Source organism: Pavona decussata, unplaced genomic scaffold, assembly GCF_977016875.1.
Source record: "Pavona decussata unplaced genomic scaffold, jaPavDecu1.1 SCAFFOLD_8, whole genome shotgun sequence".
Lineage (NCBI taxonomy): Eukaryota > Metazoa > Cnidaria > Anthozoa > Scleractinia > Agariciidae > Pavona > Pavona decussata.
Window position 1 is genome coordinate 1,415,808 of NW_028145431.1, and position 19,545 is coordinate 1,435,352.

The following is a 19,545-nucleotide window of genomic DNA, read 5'->3' on the forward strand; positions in this document are numbered from 1 at the left end:
CAATGATCTGCTTCCTGTGGCCGCCTAACATCTGTGGGAGAGATGCCTTTTCTTCGATGATTCAGCCCCTTCCCCAGCCCCCCAAGAGCCTTGTACCGAAAGCAATATTTGTTCAGAATAATGCTCTGTCTCTAGCTTTTGTATTCAGAGAAAGAAGGATAAGGGAGGCAGTAGCTGGTTGGCAATGTCGTTACAAACTATTCCTGCTTTTACTTCTGTCATAAAATCTGTGAGACATATATGGCTTGAGATTATCATAAACATTCACTGACATGAAAGGCGAGAATTGAAGTGGTAGTCACGTAGCTAAATCTGTCGTGATTTATTTACAATTTTTGGCTTTCAAAGCATACTGTGGTGTGAAGAAATAACGGTTTAACCGTCGTATGAGGTGCCGTTAGTTGGTGTCAATCTTGTGCACCCGTTTCTAGCTATTTTTCACATGTGAGAGGTTTGTGTGAAAATCCACTTTTCTTGACACCAAGAATCGAGGCACTTTTTCAAGGGTGGGCGCTTAAAGGGGAAGTATCACGCAAATTTGCTGCCATTTCAAAACCCCAAAATATTTGTCTATCAGCAGAAACAACGAAATAATTGTCAAGTTTGTTATAAATTATCACCCCAGTGCAATAAAACTATCGATTAGTGCCTCTGGCCAGAGACAGTAGGTCGGAATGGATTGCAACTTGAAAAATGTTAGGCTAATGTTTTCAAGTTCTCGCTTTTTTGTTTTCAAACTACGCTAGAACAGATCACGAGTTTCAAGAATTGAGTTGATTTCTTTCCTCTCGTTTTTCCAGAATCATTTTGTAGCTAAGTGAAGGTCTTATTTAACTATTTTTAACAAAAGAAGTCAAAAGCCCCATAACACTTCCCCTTTAATCCCCCAGTAGGCTTGCACCTGCTCTTAGCTCTATTGTCACTGGATCGTGATAACCTGTAGCTCCATTGTTTTATGTCTGGCAGCTTTGTTTTGTTGTTCGTTCTTTAGTTCTTTCGACCAATCATACGAGACGTTGCAAACGGTGCAGGTTTCCCACTCCCCTTTATCGAGGAAATCTGTGAGGGGTAGATAATGACAAAGTTTGAGAAATTCTCCTTTCTCAGAGAAAACTTCAGACACTTTATAAAACATGAGCCAGATTTAAAATTTTATTAGTTTCATATGCTATTTTTAAGTTAGTCTACACACAACCCCTCGAACATCGATCTGATCGTGTTTAAATAAAGGTTATGTTTTTACGTTACGTTACGTTAAGTTACATTATGTTATGATATGTTACATTGTATGTTAGTTTCTTCTGTTCGGATTTTTCTTATTTGAGTAGCAGAAAATTTCACGAATGGAATCTTAATCCTCTGAATTTCCAAGCTGCTCCTAGCTTTCCCAAAAACTAAGCTGGCGTTGTTAATTCAGTCACCTTCCAAACAGTCAGTTTTTCATTTTGCGTTTCTCAAAACCCGAAGAGTTTTTAGGGCTGAGAAGTATTTTTCAAATCAGTTTTCTTTCGATTGGGGTAGTAAAACCATATGATTTGTTTCTTAATCTTGTTAAGTTTTAATGTTGCAGCCTTCAAAATTAAAAAATCGAATTTTTGGGAATGAACACTTTGGGCATCGATCGCGAAATGTTACTGTTTTCGGGGGTTTTGAGCAACGCACCCTGAGCACAAGGTATGAACTCGTACTCTGTTCCTTCCGGCAAAGAGAACCAGGCTAGGCCTGGAAATGAGAATGACGAGGTTTCTAGGATACATGCTTTTACAGTCTATTTTAAAGACAGCTTACAGAACTCTCACGGAAAAATAAGTTACATTTTCGATTCTCAAAGCCAGGTGACGGTAAAGTAACTGAGGTAAAATTATGGTGTCCTGTTTTCTTCCTTGCCAAGTGATGTCAGATCAGGACGTAGATTGTGATTCATTCCTTTGAGCTGGTTTCTTTTACTCGGGATGTCTGCTTTCACTGTGTGACGGATTTGGCTAGTCAGGATCTCTGGTCAGGATGTCCTTGTTTCCTGGTAACTGAATTCCACCTCAGTGCTGTGGTACGTCTGCTGCTAGAACTGCTTCTGAATACTTATTAAACATTCATTAGGATACCAGTCACTGCCATGTCTGTCTGCTACGACAGTCTGTCTACGTAATTAGGTCAGGTCGGCCAGCCAATTGGACAGACAGTCAGTCAGTCAGTGTTGCAGCCAGCCAGCCAGTGAGTCAGTTAGTCGCATAGTTGGTCAGTAAGCTGCTCAGTCTTTCAGTCAGTCAATCAATTAGTCCTTCAGTTTCGTATATTTTCAACCGACTTTTCAACCAGTTATTGAGTCATTCAATCTGTTTGACGGTCAGTCAGTCAACCATTCAACTAATCAATCATCAATCAATTATTCAATCAATTCATCAATCAGTCAATCCGTTATTAATTGGATTGCTTGGTAAGTCGGTTGGTCAGTCCTATCGGTCCCTGACTGGATGAATGGCTGACTGAGTCAGTCATTTAGTCAGTCAGTCAGTCAGTCCTTCAGGTAGCCAGCCAATCAGTCAGTCAGTCTGCCAGTAAAGTGAGTGTCAATCAGTTTTTCAGTCTGTCAGTCTCAGTCTACCAGTCAGTCAGTCCTTCAGGGAGCCAGTCATTTAGTCTGTCAGTCAGTGAAAAAGAGTGCCAGCCAGTCTGTCTATCCGTCTGTCAATCTGTCAGTCAGTTAGTCAGTCAGTCATTTGGTCAGTCAGCCAGTTAGTCAATCAGTCCTATAGTCAGTCAGTCAGTCAGTGTGTCTGTCTGTCTGTCTGTCTGTCTGTCAGTCAGTCAGTCAGTCAGTCAGTCTGTCTGTCAGTCAGTCTGTCATTCAACCAGCCAGACCTTCAATCAGTCAGTCCAACACTGCAACCAGTTGACCAATCAATCAATCAATCAATCAATCAATCAATCAATCAATCAATCAATCAACCTGTCAGTCAGTCAATCAGTCAGTCAGTCCATTAGTCAATCAGCAAGTTATTCAGGCAGTCATTTGGTTGGTCAGTCCGTCAGTCATTTTTTTATTAGGTTAGTCCGCGACACGGTCAGTTAGTCAGCTTATTGGTCATCCAATCTTTTCAGTATCTGGTTTAGTCAATTCAGCAGCCAGTCAGACAAATAGCCAGTCAGTAATATAGTGCGTCTATAAGTTGATCACCCGGTAAGTCTGTGAGCTAATCAGTTAGCCAGTCAGTAGTCATTCAACTGACACCAAACAGTTGATTTAAATAGTAAGTCAGTTAGTCGTTTGATCTGTCCGTCAGACCGATCATTAGTCTACCAGTTGGTTAACTTTTGATCAGTAACTTAGTAGTATGTCATGTCAGCTTGTCATTCAGTCGCCACATGTCATTTATAAGTCGACTGCTTTGTTTTGTTTGGCAGCCAATCCGTCAGTTACTAAAGAGACCATGAAGCCATCTCGTTAGCTGCCTAGTCAGTTAATCGGTACGTTTTTTGTACTTCCTGATAGTCAGTCAGCTGTGCCGTATGTCTGTCATTCACACCGCAGTTATCCAGTCAGACGGTCATTCATGGCCAGTTAATCAGTCCTCTCATGTAAATAGATAGCTATCCAAACAGTAATTTGTCAGGAAGTGTCTACGTCAGAGGTTCACTCCGAATCTGTCCATCCGTCGACTAGTAAGGAAGTCAGTGACTTAGTCCATTAGTCAAACGTTCAGTGAGGTAATTGCTCGACAACTAGCCAGCAAGTTAGTCAGTCAGTCGGTCAGTCAGTCAGTCAGTCAGCCAGCCAGCAAGTCAATCAGTCAGTCAGTCAGTCAGTCAGCTGTCAGTCAATTAGTCAGTCAGTCAGTTAGTCCGTCAGTCAGTCAGTCAGTCAGTAAGTCCGTCAGTCCGTCAGTCCGTCAGTCCGTCAGTCAGTCAGTTAGTCAGTCAGTAAGTCAGTCAGTCAGTCAGTTAGTTAGTCAGTTAGTCGGTCAGTCAGTCAGTCAGTCAGTCAGTCAGTCAGTCAGAAACACAGATGGCGTCCATAAGCAAATAAGTTGATCAGTCCGTTATACAGACATTTGCAGCCTTTTGTTCAGTCAGTCCCTGGAAGTCATTAATTCATTCCCACCGCCCACGTGTTCTCCCGTTCGTCAGACAGTCCAATCACCAAGCAGTCATTTTACCAGACACTCCCTTGATTGCTAGCCTGTATAACCACTTTCGTTTCCAGCCAATCTCAGTTTTTTTAAACGTGTCAGTTTTCTCTTCTTTGTCATGCAGCAAACATGTTTAAGGCTAAGTCGCGATTGTTTTATAGCATTCAGTTCGTTAAAAATGTTGCTGTTGCTTTTCTTCTGTACTGTTAATAAATCTTGTACGTTGTTAATCCTTACTTGTGCAGTTGTCGAATCTTGTATTCTGTTGAACATGTTTTTACCCCAGTTAAAATGTGTTCTCGTCAACTGATCCATCTTACCCCTCCCCCTGTCAATTAACGGATTTGGCTGCATTAGTTGCTCGAAATGAGTCCTTTGTCTCGAACTGCTGTTGTTCGGATGTTATTGAAGTCAAGATGGTCCGTGTAGTTTTGTTGCAGTTAAAAACAAAGTATGTGAATTAAAATGATTTTTTTTCTCCTGCTGCCAGCTGAGTTGTTTCATGGTATTTGTTGCCGTCAAATGCTTCACTCGTATCTCTTCTAACGTGGTTCATGCTGTTTAATCTCAATTGACTGTCATCTTGATACCATATCCGGGATACCATGCGATAACGAAAGGGCGTTAGATTTATAAGGCAATAAAGAGTCAACGAGGCGAATAGCACAGAGCTGGCTATTATCCTCCCATATCCAATGAGTGGAATAACTGTTTCAATAAAAACAAACAAGAAACATTGCTAAATCTTGTTGATTTCATTTTGGAAGAAAGATCGGAAGACGACTTAATGGCCACTAGTTTTCGGGCATGGTATAATGGATGATATCCGATTGCCTCTTAGCCAATCAAAACTCTGGAATCGCATAATAATCTGTCAAGTTATCCTATATTAGGTACCGTCACTTTGGTCTTCGTCTTCAATAACTGTGTAACTATGAACAACTTTTTAAGTCTTGTTGTCATCAAGGAGAACTGCAAACCATTCAACGTTTGGGCTGCATAAGTTGTTTGAAATGAGTAGTTTGTCTTGAACTGTCATTCCGTTTTGCTATCAAAGTTGTGTTATAGGCGTACCTCGACAGAGTTTGCGGTCAAGTTGGTCAAACTGCCGGTCAGTTTTGTCCACCTTTGTTGATATCCTTCACTCGTTATCAGTCATTAGTACTTGTCAACTACCTGTAGCAAGCGCTGAAAAGTTTTGATTAAGAGCTGTCTGTTTTAGATGTTCAGTGGTCGGTATCTGGTATCATTGGGTGTGTTGATGTCCGCGAAGAAATCGGTCGTCAGTCTAGTGTAGTTCACCCAAGTCCGTCAGTGTGAAACTGAACGTTAACAAGACAAATTAATTGTTGAGATTTTGACTTTACCTTTCTTACCACAAAAGATGATTCATTTTTACAAGCTGATGATGGAGATAGAAACTCCTCGTAAAAACTTCAGCTTCTCTTCATACTCATTGGTAGGATTCTGCCTCTTGAAAAGCACCTTAATCATCTGATCGTCTCGTGTCTTTCACGTGATTGAGAAGTGTATGTCGCTGGCCAAGGAGCCGGAGGACTCTGGGTACGAGATTGACTAGCGAGCGTCCTTCGTTAGACTGTACCAACGACACGTGATAAGTATGCGCATGCGCCAATAGCGTGACTCCGCTTTAAATGGACAGCGTATAAATACTAAACAAGTTGAATTGCTTTTGTCAAAGATACTCTTCCATTGAGTAGCCGAACAATTCGAAATCATGTTTATATTTGTGGTACAGCTTTTCTTTGGATTCTTTCGAAAGCAAGTTAAAATGCTCTCTTGCTAAGGCTCTGGTCGGAAGTTTGTAGCTTGACGTCTTGTTTTGTGGAAACTGCACCTTATCACTGACTTGCAGAATGTTTAATAACTCATCTGCTTCCTCGTATAAATTTTCAAAATGTCCTATAAAGTCGTAGTAAATTAAACACGGATGACACAGCATGTCATACTGCTTCCAATGCCAATCCATGTACTCAGAATCAGAATTATGAAGAAATTCCACAAATTCTGAAAAGCTCACGCCTTCTCCCGTTTTCAGAGACCGGGTATCCGGGTTTTGGCGGTATTTCCTTATAATGCGTCGTCCGTACATCTCTTTGAAAAGCGTCAAATTGTAGGAGTCTATGAACTTGTTTCTGTACGCCGACACAAGTCTCTCAAACGGATGTCGCACAAATAAGAATTTATAATAGGTACTGAGTCTGTGGACAATCTCTTCTGGAGAGTACTGGCTCAAATACCGAAAATATCCCAAGCTGCGATTGTGAACGTCTGCGGTCTTTATCTTCCACGGGTCAGCGGCATCACCATTCATGACCATGAGCACTCGCTTCCAGTTTGAGCATGCTACCTTGGGTATGTAGCAGTAGAGGAGCTTGTGGTTGTCACTCACTATGATGTTTCTGAAATAGTACGCTGGGATTTCATTGTTGCTTGTATAGGGTGGGAGTAACTCTTTTGGATCTCGCTTGTGACAGTAATCTATGAGCTGCTTCTTTCGCTGTTCTTGTGTCTGGTCACTGTCCTAAAAGAATGTTAATACAATAATTTATTTATTTATTTATTTATTTATTTATTTATTTACAGATTAGCTCATGGCAGGTAGGCCGACAAGGGGACATTGCGTCCGTCTACCCATCCCACGCCCCAATAAAAAGTTTAGTTTACCCAGCCCACAATTTAGAAAAAATAAAATAATAATGGGCGCTATCCTTCGGCAGAAGTATGTCTTCGGTTCATTTACACCAAAGCCCGGATGTCATCAGATGCTTGGAATAGAAATAGAGACCTAAATATTTTGGTAATTCGAGTTGTCGATCTGTACGCAATCTATGTTCTGCATAGTTATTATCAATTGATCTGCATTAAGGTTTTATGTACTCGTGTATTTTTACTTAATTATTGTTAATAGCAAGGTATTAAATCTTATAAATAGCTGTTGATAGTTTTACCTTATTAATTGTACAGGTAAGTGTCCCCAATTAGCAAAAATACTCAATCTTTTTGATACGGTGGAAATGAAGTTATTGTTGTCATCATCAACGTTGTCGTCGCATCATCATCATCATCATCATCATCATCATCATCATCATCATCATCATTTTGTCTTCACTCAGAAGTCTCACTTATTTTAAAATATCATTTTGTTCTGGCCACATTTTATTCAGCTCTAACTAACACATAAAGCATACATAAGCTGGCTCATGCAAGTTTACAATCAAATTAACCAATTATATAACTCAAAACGAAACCAAATGTACTTTACCGGCGCCTGGCGCTAGAAAAACGACGCTAACGACAAAATCGTGATTGAGTTTGGTTTACTTCTAAGAAAGTCGAGCAAGCTTCTTTTCTTTTCTTAACCAATCACAGACTTAGTAAAGTGAAACCAAAGCAATTAATCATTGAGCTGAAATCCCGCTCAAGTTCAAATTGTATTTGAGACGAAAAGGATGAAGGGCGAATTGGGCAGAACTAAATTTGTTCAAACGTATAAATGTTATCTGAAATTACGTATTCAGTGTATAACAGGAAATGTCAGTAATATTTTTACGTCTCTGCCAAAACCTTTGTTGATCTCTTTGAAGCAAACGGTTACATTTCCTTTTTATCTGGCAAGTTTCTGTTATTACTTTGAAAATAGCAGGTGCTCCCAGCGGATCATTTCGGTGGATATCTGTTCGGAAGGATTCAATCGCTTCAGAAATTCGGATTTAGTTGTAAAGAAAAGCTAAAGTATTTTTTAAGCAAAATGTCAGAACTAATTCCTTTCGTCTTCGAAGGGTCAAATCTGTCGGCGTTAAATTGAATCCGTAAAAATTAAAGGCCAACAAGCATTTTCCGGTCAAGTCAACAACAGAAGTAGATTTGGGAAATGATTCGGTTCCCTAAAATTTTCTACAACTTAAATTTTCAGCTAACTCATTCGAACAAATCAATCTTATGTCAGCCTACCCAAATTTATATGCCTTTGAAAAGCCACAGAACGATCTGGGAACAAAGAGGACAACACTTTAAGCGTTTTGCTTAAATGTTTTTGTTGAGTGGCTCTGACTAGAGGCGTATGGTTTAGGTTGTGGGTGAATGAGCAAATTGACTGTGTTGGCGGAGACATGAGAGTCAATAACCCGTGAGAATGGTCCATACAAGTTGTTGTGTTGTTGTCTCTGCTCTTAACCTAAACAGCGTTGTAACTGATAGCCATTCTACCTAAAAAACACGCACGGTTCTTTTCATAGGAACGCAGCTAAAATTAAGGGTTATAAGGCAGAGAAAGGTTGAGAAATACTTAGTCGTAAAAGTAGCTTACCTTCCAATCATTTCCTGGAAAAGTGAACACGTTATTGCGATTGAAGTTGTCATTTTCTACAAGAAATATGAATTTATTTACGATTTGTTGATGAAAATAATCTCAATTGCAAACTCAAACAGAATAAAATGCAATTGTTTTTTGTTTCCCTGCATACTGTAAACTTCATACCTGCATGAAGATTTCCTCCGTTTTGTCTGTAAAACGCTTCCCACACAAGCAAAACAAGCAAACTTAATAATGATCCCAGACGAAACAAAAACAATCTCACCATAGGGAACTACAGTAACAGAGTTGAAGTGCTATGCAACACTGCTAAAACATGAATCTGTGGAAATATTACCAAGCTCTATCGATCGGGAAACGCAAGCGTGCACAACGCAGTTTCGGTCTCTTACAAAAGCAGTGAACCTTTATGGCGAATTCAGAAAATACACGGGCAGGCATTACGCAAGTTTTGTGGCATGAAGCTGTTACAGTGCGCTGATCAAGCATGAACTGTGAAAGGTTCATTTGTCCTTGCTTGCCGATGCGGATGATTCCAAATGACGAAAAGGTCGTTTTCCAGTTAAAGTATAACTCGGTCATTTCAGCGTGAACATTCCACCTGCGGAAAGCATGTTGTGGTTCGTTGAACCGAGTCAGGCTTTCAATGAAGCGAATGATTAGTTAACGGTAAGATTCATTGACGAGTTTTACTCATGACTAAACATTTTTCTGAGTTGCAGTCATGACCCGTGTAGGCAAACACACCCGGTTTGTCAAGCAAGGTGACCTCTGGCGATTTTTAAAGAAACCCTTAAGTTAAAACGATATATATATAAACACTGCGCCACAGCAGCCGCTCGTAGAGACTCAATGTTACCTCGCCGTATTCGAATCATAACCGAAAAAACAGAATTTTAGCAACGAAGTAATTGCATTTCTGAAGAGAAAAATACAGGCTCTGAGAAGGGGGATGAAGTAATCTCGGCTATAATAAATATTTAAAAACGGTCACTCTTACCAACGAAATTTACCAACAATAGCCTTAAACCGGCGTCATAACACAAAATATTTTCGTTCGCTGTTTAATACGTTGATCAGTTTTGACACAGCTGTATTTCTTTTGCAACATAAAGAAACTTTTAATAATGCGACTGTAGTTTTACAAAACCGTACTTGTTTAATTTTGAAGCCTGGCAAATAAAATTATTCACCAATATCTCAGTATTAAAGTGTAGCTGGATGGACTGAGTTATCATCATCGTCATTACTATTTTCTCAAAAGGAAGATGAATGACCATGGAGCGGCCATCTTTTGTGACAATGCCCGAGGTTTTATGGGACGATTAGTTTGTATTGTAACAATCTTGCAGACACTGACAAATACCTTTTTTCCTTTTGCAAAATGGAAACCAGTTTTTGCGACAGGAAATCATTAGCTCAAACAACATACACTTTTAGACCTAATGATTAAAACCGGTCTAATCTGGATTAATAATAATAATAATAATAATAATAATAATAATAATAATTAAAGCTGCATACACCCTGTTTTTTAAGGGATGATTTATTTTAACCCATGGTTGAACATTAGCCGAGGTTCTCAGCTAACTCCGTTTTCTTTGAGGTTTAAAGACACTTTCGTCATTTTTTATATAACTAAAATAGTTTTCGCAGCTAACCTAGTTTTCTTTGAGGTTTGAAGACACCTTAAAGTTCGTGCTTATGCAATTAAAATAGTTTTCGTAGCTAACTCAGTTTCTTTGAGGTTTTGAAGACACTTTCCGTTGTCGTTTGAACAAACAGGGTGTCAGCCGGCTTGGCACGGTCGTTTTTCATTTTGAATCATATATTGAGCATGGCGCTCAGTTTCCGGCCAGTACTGACATGAAACAAGTACAGGATGTGCAGGTATTTGCGGGGAAATTGCGTGATATTACACTGAGAAGTGTCAACGTCAGACAAACGATCGTAAAGCCGATGTTTTGAATGTTTTGAGTTCGGAACTTGTTTGATCCCCAACAACTCACCATGATTCAGGACTTTCCCAAGTGTCATACGCGTGTTGTTAAGTTTACGTACAATATACTGTTTTTCTCGTGCTGCAAAGAACGTGCCGACAGCATAGCCAAGAACTTTATATCACCGCTTTTTGCTCAGTATTTCAAAGTCACTGGTATTAATTCAAGGTCAGCATTACTTAAAGAATGTAATGAGAGGTGTTTTTGTAATCACGAAAACTGATAGTTACAGTAACTTTGCTCAGTCGCCTTCTTTACTTCCCTTTTCTTCAAGAATTTAGTAACTCGCTACAGTAGCTGATTTTTTGGTGTTTCCCTTTACTTTGCCGGTTCCTCATTTCTTTGGTAATTTATATTGTATTTTTGTCACATCAGTGTTTGTTTTCTTCCTGTTTGGCTATTTTCCTTGACTCCCAAAACCGCCCCCGCCGTCAACCCATCTGTGGGCAGTAAGAGATGTCAGAAATGTTTTTGCCGGCGGAATCAGGGTCCGCACAATTAATCGGCACTTAAAAAATTCCTTATTCGTTTTTGTTTATCTCGTTCATAACGGCGTGGTAAGAAAACCTTTACATTTTGCAAGAAATTACTACATAACCTTTATGGTTTAGTTCAGTGACTCTAAACAAACGTCCGTATCATTTTTCTATTGCAGTTCATAATCTTGATGGGTACAGTAGATCGATCATTGTATTAGGACAAACTTCTTCCTAAATCAACGCACAAGGTTCTTCCTAAATCGAACCCAAGGAACTTTTTCCCATCTTCATTGATTAATGCAGTAAAGTCACATTTGATAACCAGAACTTTCGCAGTTTAACCGTACGTGTTTTATCCTAGCTGTAAAAATCCAATTCATCGTATTCTGACTGTATATATTTGTTCTACGGTCAATATCATCTGCGATGATCTCTTACGTACCCCAGTTTCCCGCATTTCACACTGGCAAACTCTAGTTACATTTAGATCTGTCTGAGATGACACGTTTTCAGCCCAAAGGGATTAAGCTTTCAAATAACTTCAGAATGACTATTGTGTTCTGGCCACTGGAATAACATCTATTCTGAGATCAGATGAAATTCGCCGAACACTGGACGAGTGAAACAATAACCAGCGGAGAGAAAAAATTTAAGGTGCTTATGAGAGGATGGCGGTGGAAAATTCCCAGCCTTTAGCCTACTGGCGCAGAAAAGAAGCTGTTTATTTTAATAAAATGAAGGGAAAAACATGTTAACTTGGTACATTACTGATGCACATAGTTTCTTAAGCATTGCTTGACCACTGAATGGTGATGACCGTTAACATCGCGGAAGAAGGATGAACGCACTTCACGCTAAAGAGTCAGAATGTTCTCTTGAAATGTTAACATATTGTAAGCTGAAAACAGCAACAATTACATGGTGTTTAGACTGTTTTTCAATTGAGTTTCTCAAAACCAAAACCCAAGTTATTGATCTGGCCAGGCCAATCACTTAAGCCAATCACAACAGACGTAAGCAGCGCATGCGCAATGAATCAAACAGAATTAGAAGTAAATACATGTAACCGGCGCCAAGCGCGGGAAAACGCGTGCGAGCAAGGCACGATTGGTTTTGGTTTTGCTTCTCATTGGTCGAGAAAGTGGCACGAGTTTTGCGAACCAATCACAGAGCACACTAAACCAAAACCAAAGCAAACGCGAATTAGTCTGATTTTGTTTTCCGACGCTCAATTGAAAACCGCTCCATAACTAGATATAAACTACGAGGAAAACGATAGTTAACGCTAAAAAGACATTATTATAACAAATGATAGCAAATTTGATGTTATTTTTCGACTCACTTTTGTTCTGAAATATAACGAGCCACACTCTTGATAGGGTAGATGATATACATTTGCAATATTCATGTTTTATAATTTTGTACACTAACTGATAAACTAATAGCTGATCGTCAATCTTGCAATTTCATTGGTCCAATGATGAGGCAAATATTCAACAACTTTATTCAACTAATCGACTCTCCCCTCCCCAACGCAGTAGAAAATCGATACAGCAAACCCCCCGTTTGCTGTACACTTTGAGTGACTAATTATTGACCTCCGTTACAATGTAACAATCTCATGAACTTCCAAAAGGGGCGCGCGGCGATAATATTTCTTGACCTTAGCTCTTAGCAGAGGTCAAAAGAGGTGGAACGCTATATCATAAAAATAAGAATCATAGATTAAACTGTTTTTACAAATCTTCCTGAAGCAGTTATCAAAAGAAATGAAACTAAATATTACGAAGCTGTGGACTTGAGAGACGAGCAAGAGCTTGTAGCATCACTGAGAGCTGTTTTGTTAGGTAAGGACAATTTAAATTTTCATATTAATTCCACACAAGATGGCTAACGATAAAAATATGTTCAAAATAGACTGAACGGAAAACGAAGTCGCACGGAATTTATTTTTTCGAAACGAGAAAAAAAGCTCAGCTACCTTTACAATCAGGACAGGACAGTTGCACTGAAGAAACGTTTTTTTTAACAGCTGTCCTGATGACTGAATGTCATTGTTTCATATGAATTTCGTTCACATTGTCTTCTACCACGAGATATCATTAATGTACATCTCGTATTTTACTGAGTTCCCCTGGTTGTTTTGTAAAACTCATAGAAAACGCTTCCACGGCGGAGCCCGCCGTTCTGTAGTCCATGATTTGGTGCCACCAGGCATAATCTCGTGCGTCTGTAGATCAAACTCATGTATTTTCGAGGTGGGGCTAAGTTTGTTTGCGGACCATGAAAACTTAAACTGAGATCATGACTATTCAGAAATTAAATCAAAACTGTTGAACAGCGCTTCCAATTAACTTTTAAAAGACCCAGTCCAGCGAGGGGACATAAGCATTTCGGGTGCGTTCGATTGACCCTATTCCGGAATAGGAATACATACAACGACAGCAAGAAATCCCTCATATGAGGTTTTTCAGTGGACTTACTGGAGTACGAGATGGCTCTTAAATTTGTCATGTGTCAGCGAACTCGTTTGCAGAAACGGCTTCGCAAATTACTTAAAAAGAGAAATGTTAACAGCTATTCCGCTTATTCTTATTCCGGAATAAGGTCAATCAAACGCAACCTAAATGCATGCATTTTCATTTCATAGTATATGTCGGCTTGGTCGAAAATACTGCGTATAGAATCGAAGGGATTTCCTCGGTGGTTTTACGCGACTAATAAAATAACGTCTGATTCACTTTCAGGAAATGATAAGAGAGGATCACTGGTTTATGCGAGTCATATTTGCAAAAAGACCAGGATCATTAGCCACAGATGAGAATGGCCTGAGAAAACTAAAAACATGAAAAGGGACTTAGGCTGAGGAGAAGACTGACTGATTACCAGCTTAGTTTAAATCTGCGACAGTGGCTTCGACTGGAACCTAACTTCTTTGTGAATACACCCTGCGGCCTATGTAGACCTATGGCTAACAATCAAAAGAATAGGCAACCCCCACTGAACTCAAGATAGAGACAGGTAGATACGAGAAAATATCGACTGGAGGTGCGAATACTGTCGAGGATGAAATTCGTTTTCTATTTCATTGTCCTAATTATTCATCCATTAGGAATGACTTTTATGATAAAATAGGTACTAAATTTCCATACCTCAAACCGATTTACAAATCACAAAATTTATTGTAGCGTTGATAAACTCCTTGTTAATAAGCAGATGGTTAAGTTCATTTAATAATATAATAAAAATATAATCTGATGAAGTTTAATTCTCTTCTTCGCCTTCTTTTAAATTGAAGTACTTTGTATTTTATGTTTTCACCAGTTAGCAGAACGTTGGGGCTCTTTTGATAGTTTGCAATGCTGTAACAATTTACATGGTCATGCAAATAAAAGCTAATTCTTGTTGTTGTATTCTTCACTTGCCCGTTTTCGCGTCGAGAACGACGAATTGTGTACACTTGTTTCTTTTTCCTTTGGTATCCAAACCACCGAGCTCTGCACTGTTCAGCTTTTTCCTCCACAAAGCATCTAAAAGTGCACCTTGTCACTCAACAGCGTCAAGAATAAATTAGTTCCATTTTCTATCTTCTTTACTATCTTCAGTTATGTATTATCTTATATCTTGTGTTATATTATACATCTTAAATAATTAAGTCAAACTCTTTGTAGCATATTCCTTTCACCTGTATTAAAAGTCGAAACTAAAAGGCTGGAGCCTAACTAGAAAAGTTTCCATCTAAATTAGCCCTCAGGCTCTAATAATACATTGTTGCAATTAAAATGTAAATTTATTTCTTTTATTTAAAAAGTACTATTTGCAAAATTGTCATTAGCTTCAGAGAGCAAATGAAACTTCTTCTCAGTCTTCTTCTTCTTCTTCTTCTTCTTCTTCTTCTTCTTCTTTTTCTTCTTCTTCTTCTTCTTCTTCTTCTTCTTCTTCTTCTTCTTCTTCTTCTTCTTCTTCTTCTGCTGAAACAGGAAATATCTTGTAACATGTAAATTAAAAAACGTTGGCTTTCACGGGAATGTCACACGTTAGGATTTCATCCTCTGAATACCCAACCTTGCCTTCATATATTCAGAAAGAAAATATAATTATAAAGATTTGTGTAGCGATTCTCAAGTCTCCAGTTGTTCTATTTAGTCTGCATTACAAGGATTAACAACGGAGAGCTCATCCAACCGATAACAAGAAGCGATTGAAGAAGACTAGAGAACCATTCGCCAGCCGTGCATCAACGCATCCTTTGTGGCTCTCAAACATCGTACAAATGTTTAGGTTATGGATTCAAATTTAGCTGAATTGTTCAAGGTGGTCGTTTAAGGCTCTTCTAGTTAAAGACTGAAGAGGTAGAGAAATTAAGGCTAAATTAACGCCTAACGCTGCAATGAGACGTCAGTTGAAGGTAAATAACACGAGTGATCAGGTAACCGGAAAGTTTCGGCAAAAATGGACGTCACTTTGGGCATAGTTCTGAGACAGTCGGAAATTCCGATCTCTGAGACTAACAACTGGTATTTCACTGTCAGTATATTCAGTAAGTTTAGACACAGCTAAATACGTAATAGCGCTTCAAGTAACGTTATTCCATCCTTAATTCATTGTAGGCGAGCTTTTTCGCGAGGAACAGCGCCGAACATCATACACCATCTATTGTATTAGGGTGCAGTTTAACTTTACTTGTATTTTGTATTTCTGACCTTTGAAAGTGAAAAATAATTATACATGTGTATAACTTTACTTATGCCATATGTTTCCCTTTTCTGTTTAAGGATTTTTAATTATTTTGGATTGTGCAGGAAAAATATGACGGAAAAACTAGGTCTTACGCCTGAACTCTTTTCAACTTCTGCCGGATGCCGTAATTCAGGAAGGTTTAGTTTGATTTACGCCAAACGAGGAAATACGGATTTGCCAACTTCTTAATTTTAGACTACCAAAAGCTCGTTAGGAAGGAAATCCGTCTAACAGGAAACAGCGTAAAAGTAATTTAACAACAGTAAAACCAGATAAATTAGAAAATTTAACAAGCAACGGAAATCTTAAGTCCGCCCTTATTTATTCCGATTAAGTAGGCGGCTTCAAACATCCAAATATTTGTTTTAAATAATATAACAACGGATTTCTCATTATGGTCATAGCGACTTTTTATAAGTATCAGTATTCTGCTGAAAGCTATCGATCAGTTAAGCCACAAAACACAGTTCATAGGATGTCTCTTTACTATTCAGTTTTAACACTAAACTTGAATGTAAAACCGGTTTCGTAAATTTACTGATATCAACTCAGAGGGTAAATAGCTCTTCCTTTGTCTCTGAATTCTAACCTCACTCGAAGTAATAGACTTCCCTTAACTGAATTAGAAAAGTATTTTTAGAAGCTTTAATTATTATTTTTGGTTAATTTTAAAGAGTGTACCTTTTAAAGCTGTTAAGTTTGATAATTTTCAATATTAACCGCATTCTTGGTGAACAAATAAACTGACTGTGGTGTAGTTAGTTTCGGTAAGACGAGGGTCTCCTTGCTTGCAATTTCATGCCACTATACCGACATTGAGTAAAATAAACCCGAGTTAAACATTTACAGCCGGATGTTTTCTCCCATGATTAACGAAAGAACAGAACTATAGTTAGCCGTAAGGCTTCAAATTCCTTTTCATTAATTCTCTGTTGGTAGTTAGATTGATCATTTATTACAAGCCTTTCAACTCTGTCAGCAGTATGACAAATTTATTTATTCACTTTTTATTAGAATGAAGGGGGTAAAAAAGTTAATGTCATCTTAGCTAGGTGATTACTCAAAGTTCTAATGGGAAAACTATATGCGAAAAATTCTATTTTTACCGACCATGTTTTTTCTACCAATTTTTTCTAGTGAGTATTACACATGATATGAAACAGCTTAGAAAAGAAAAAAGGCATTTATTTGACATTTTTTAGCTTCTAGATGTTAGTTTAATGATATCGCGACATTCAAGATAATTCGCACGCAAAGCTAAAAAATGGGATATTATTAAACAATACACAAATGAATAAAAAACCCAGAAATTAAGTAAACATCCCATTTCTTAAATTCAAAATCACCGTGCCCCTCGCAGAGATTATTGCTAAAGTCTTTGAGCTATAAAAATCCACTGATTTAGCCATTCATCTTCAACCTTCCAAGACTAAGTTAATTACGTCTTAAGTATCGAAATTAAATATTTTCACGAGATAACAAATTATAGTCGCGATTATAAAGGTTATAATGGTTTATTGATATTGCTTGTAGCAGGATTCGAAGCACGGAGATCTTAAGCTTTCCTTTATTAAGGTGCACTTACAAACAGTGGAGCACAAAACAGTTTAAGTAAAACATCGATGTAAACAAACTTCAAAAACTTTCGCTGCAAAACGCGGCAAAGTTTTACAACGTATTTCAGCTTACAAATATTAAATCTGATACGTAGAACCGCAAGTAATGACACCTTTTGAATGGAAGCACTTTAGTTTTTTGTTCACGCAACAAAGTAAAGTTCCAGATTTCGAGAGAAAACGTTCGACTCTGCCAGTGTAAGCACCAATCAATTCCTTCGAAAGCCCTGACTTCACTTGCGTAGGTGACCTCTGTCACGGACTTGAACGGTTAACGCCACCAAGTTCTTCTCAACTATCAAGATCACTTCCGATAATTCATCAACAGTTTACATATTAAAGGTGATTATTGTATATGTATACAAGAAACAGTGTAAAGAATATCAAAAATATTTTAATGACGATATCTTCCTATATTCATCGTGGTCAGTTGAACGCTTCTTTTTGTCTTTTTTTTTTCTGACCTCATCCTGGTTCATTTCAGTTTGGAGAAAGGTCATTGGTTTGATTTGAGCTTTTGTGAAATTGCTTTGCAGTTTCTTACGAGGTTATTTATGTCTGCGAAAAATACCGTTATCATTCGTTCCTTTACACCCGTCCACGTACATTATTTATTTCAAACGGAATTCATATTCATTCATTATGAGTGGCTGAATGTTTCCTAAGTACCTTGCCGGATTCACGGCAACCTCAAACTGCGATGCTTCTTTTAGCATCATTCAAGTATTTTCTTTGAAACGGGGATATTTTTATACGAGCTTGTTAAGGCTGAATGAAAAATCAATAAATCATGCACTCAATTGTTCATTCTTAAATAAGTTGACGAGAAAAGCCTAAACTCGGGGCCGATATTAATGCGCATGGACAATAGGGTGTGTCTTTAAAGAGAACACTCAGATTAACAATTTACATCAGCCATGAGGGTTTTTAATCCGGTTGACGTAACATTTTGGCATTTCTTGCGTGCACTAGAGTGCTTAAAATCCCGAAATTATGTCAACATTGTGTAAAACGCATGTTTATCGAATTAGAAACCGCCCCTCGTGAGTATGCCGGACAAGAGACCTTGAAGAGTGCATTTTGGTTTTGAGGGCTAGCCGTGGCAAAAAGAATTTTAAAGTCGGTATTTTGATCGATTCTTATCTCAGCGATTTAAAGTGCGCAGACGCCGTCGCAGTCTGGACTTCAAGTGTTTTTTTTTATGCTAAATCTTATATCGGATGGCTCACTCAACCACTAATCTTAGAGGCTCGTGTCCTTTCCAAGTCGATAGTCTGGCAAGCAATTCGCGCCGCAAAAACAACACTTGAAGTTAAGTTGGAAGGAGGAGCAGCTAAAAGAGCGAAGCCTTTATCTGGTTCTTAGCGACTTAAGTACAAATATTGCTTTGTTCTTGCAACCACAAACCGCAATTACCAGGAGTAAGGAGATCATATAATTTCCCAATTTATTTGTAGATCCGCTATTACTTCGTGTAATACACATGGTGCCAACGTTTCGATGGATTTAACGGTATTTAATCCAACCTGTAGAGCAAGATACCACAAAAAGCCGGCTACATTTGAATTTTAATCCCAGGAGACAAATATCACCGCTAATTAAACCAATGTAAACCAAAATTAATAATCGCACGTGTTTTGGACGCCGGGTTTAAATCTTCTACTAAGTCTGGAACTTTGAGCTGGGAGCACGCCACTCCATCAGCGCAACTTCGAGAAAAAAATTCTTTCCATACCGCGGACCAACACAAGGCAGGACCTGACGTCAAAAATGTAATTTTAAAACGAATCGTCGCTTTTCGGTTTGTATTGAACTTGGAGCTTCTTTTTAAGGCGGCGAATTAGCTAAAAGCACTCGGAAAAGAAAAAAAACGTAACGTCATTTCCATACCAAACCAACACAGAATATAGTTATAATGCGTCACAAATACAGTCATTGGCGTTTTTCACTATTCTTGGCTTTAGTTGCGGAGTGTTGAACCGCGCGGCCAACAACTACAAAAAGAAGTTAGCCTTAAACGAATCATTGTCAGATAATGGGGGTGACTACAGAATCATTGGCTTAATTGTGTTCCATAAAGCAATTCTGTGTACTTTGTTTAAATTAATGCCGGTCGAGGAGTTAGTTCATAGCAGCCGGCTAGTCTGAGCACAAACTGAAATAACAAAAAGTGAGTTAGGCTTTGGTCGATAACACGATTAAAATGTTTACAAGATAAGCTACAATATTATGGTGAAACACGGATGA

General features: G+C 38.5%; 1 protein-coding gene across 1 annotated transcript; it reads right to left on the bottom strand.

Annotated features, from left to right (window-relative positions):
• Positions 1–4,728: 4,728 nt before the first annotated feature.
• On the bottom strand, positions 4,729–9,119 carry LOC146488796 (carbohydrate sulfotransferase 11-like). The gene is made up of 3 exons (XM_085113661.1): positions 8,629–9,119; positions 8,458–8,513; positions 4,729–6,672 (listed from the first exon to the last, which is right to left on the bottom strand). Exons 1-3 carry the CDS (start codon positions 8,729–8,731, stop codon positions 5,824–5,826), a joined length of 1,008 nt encoding a protein of 335 aa, XP_084969787.1. The 5' UTR covers positions 8,732–9,119; the 3' UTR covers positions 4,729–5,823.
• Positions 9,120–19,545: the final 10,426 nt, after the last annotated feature.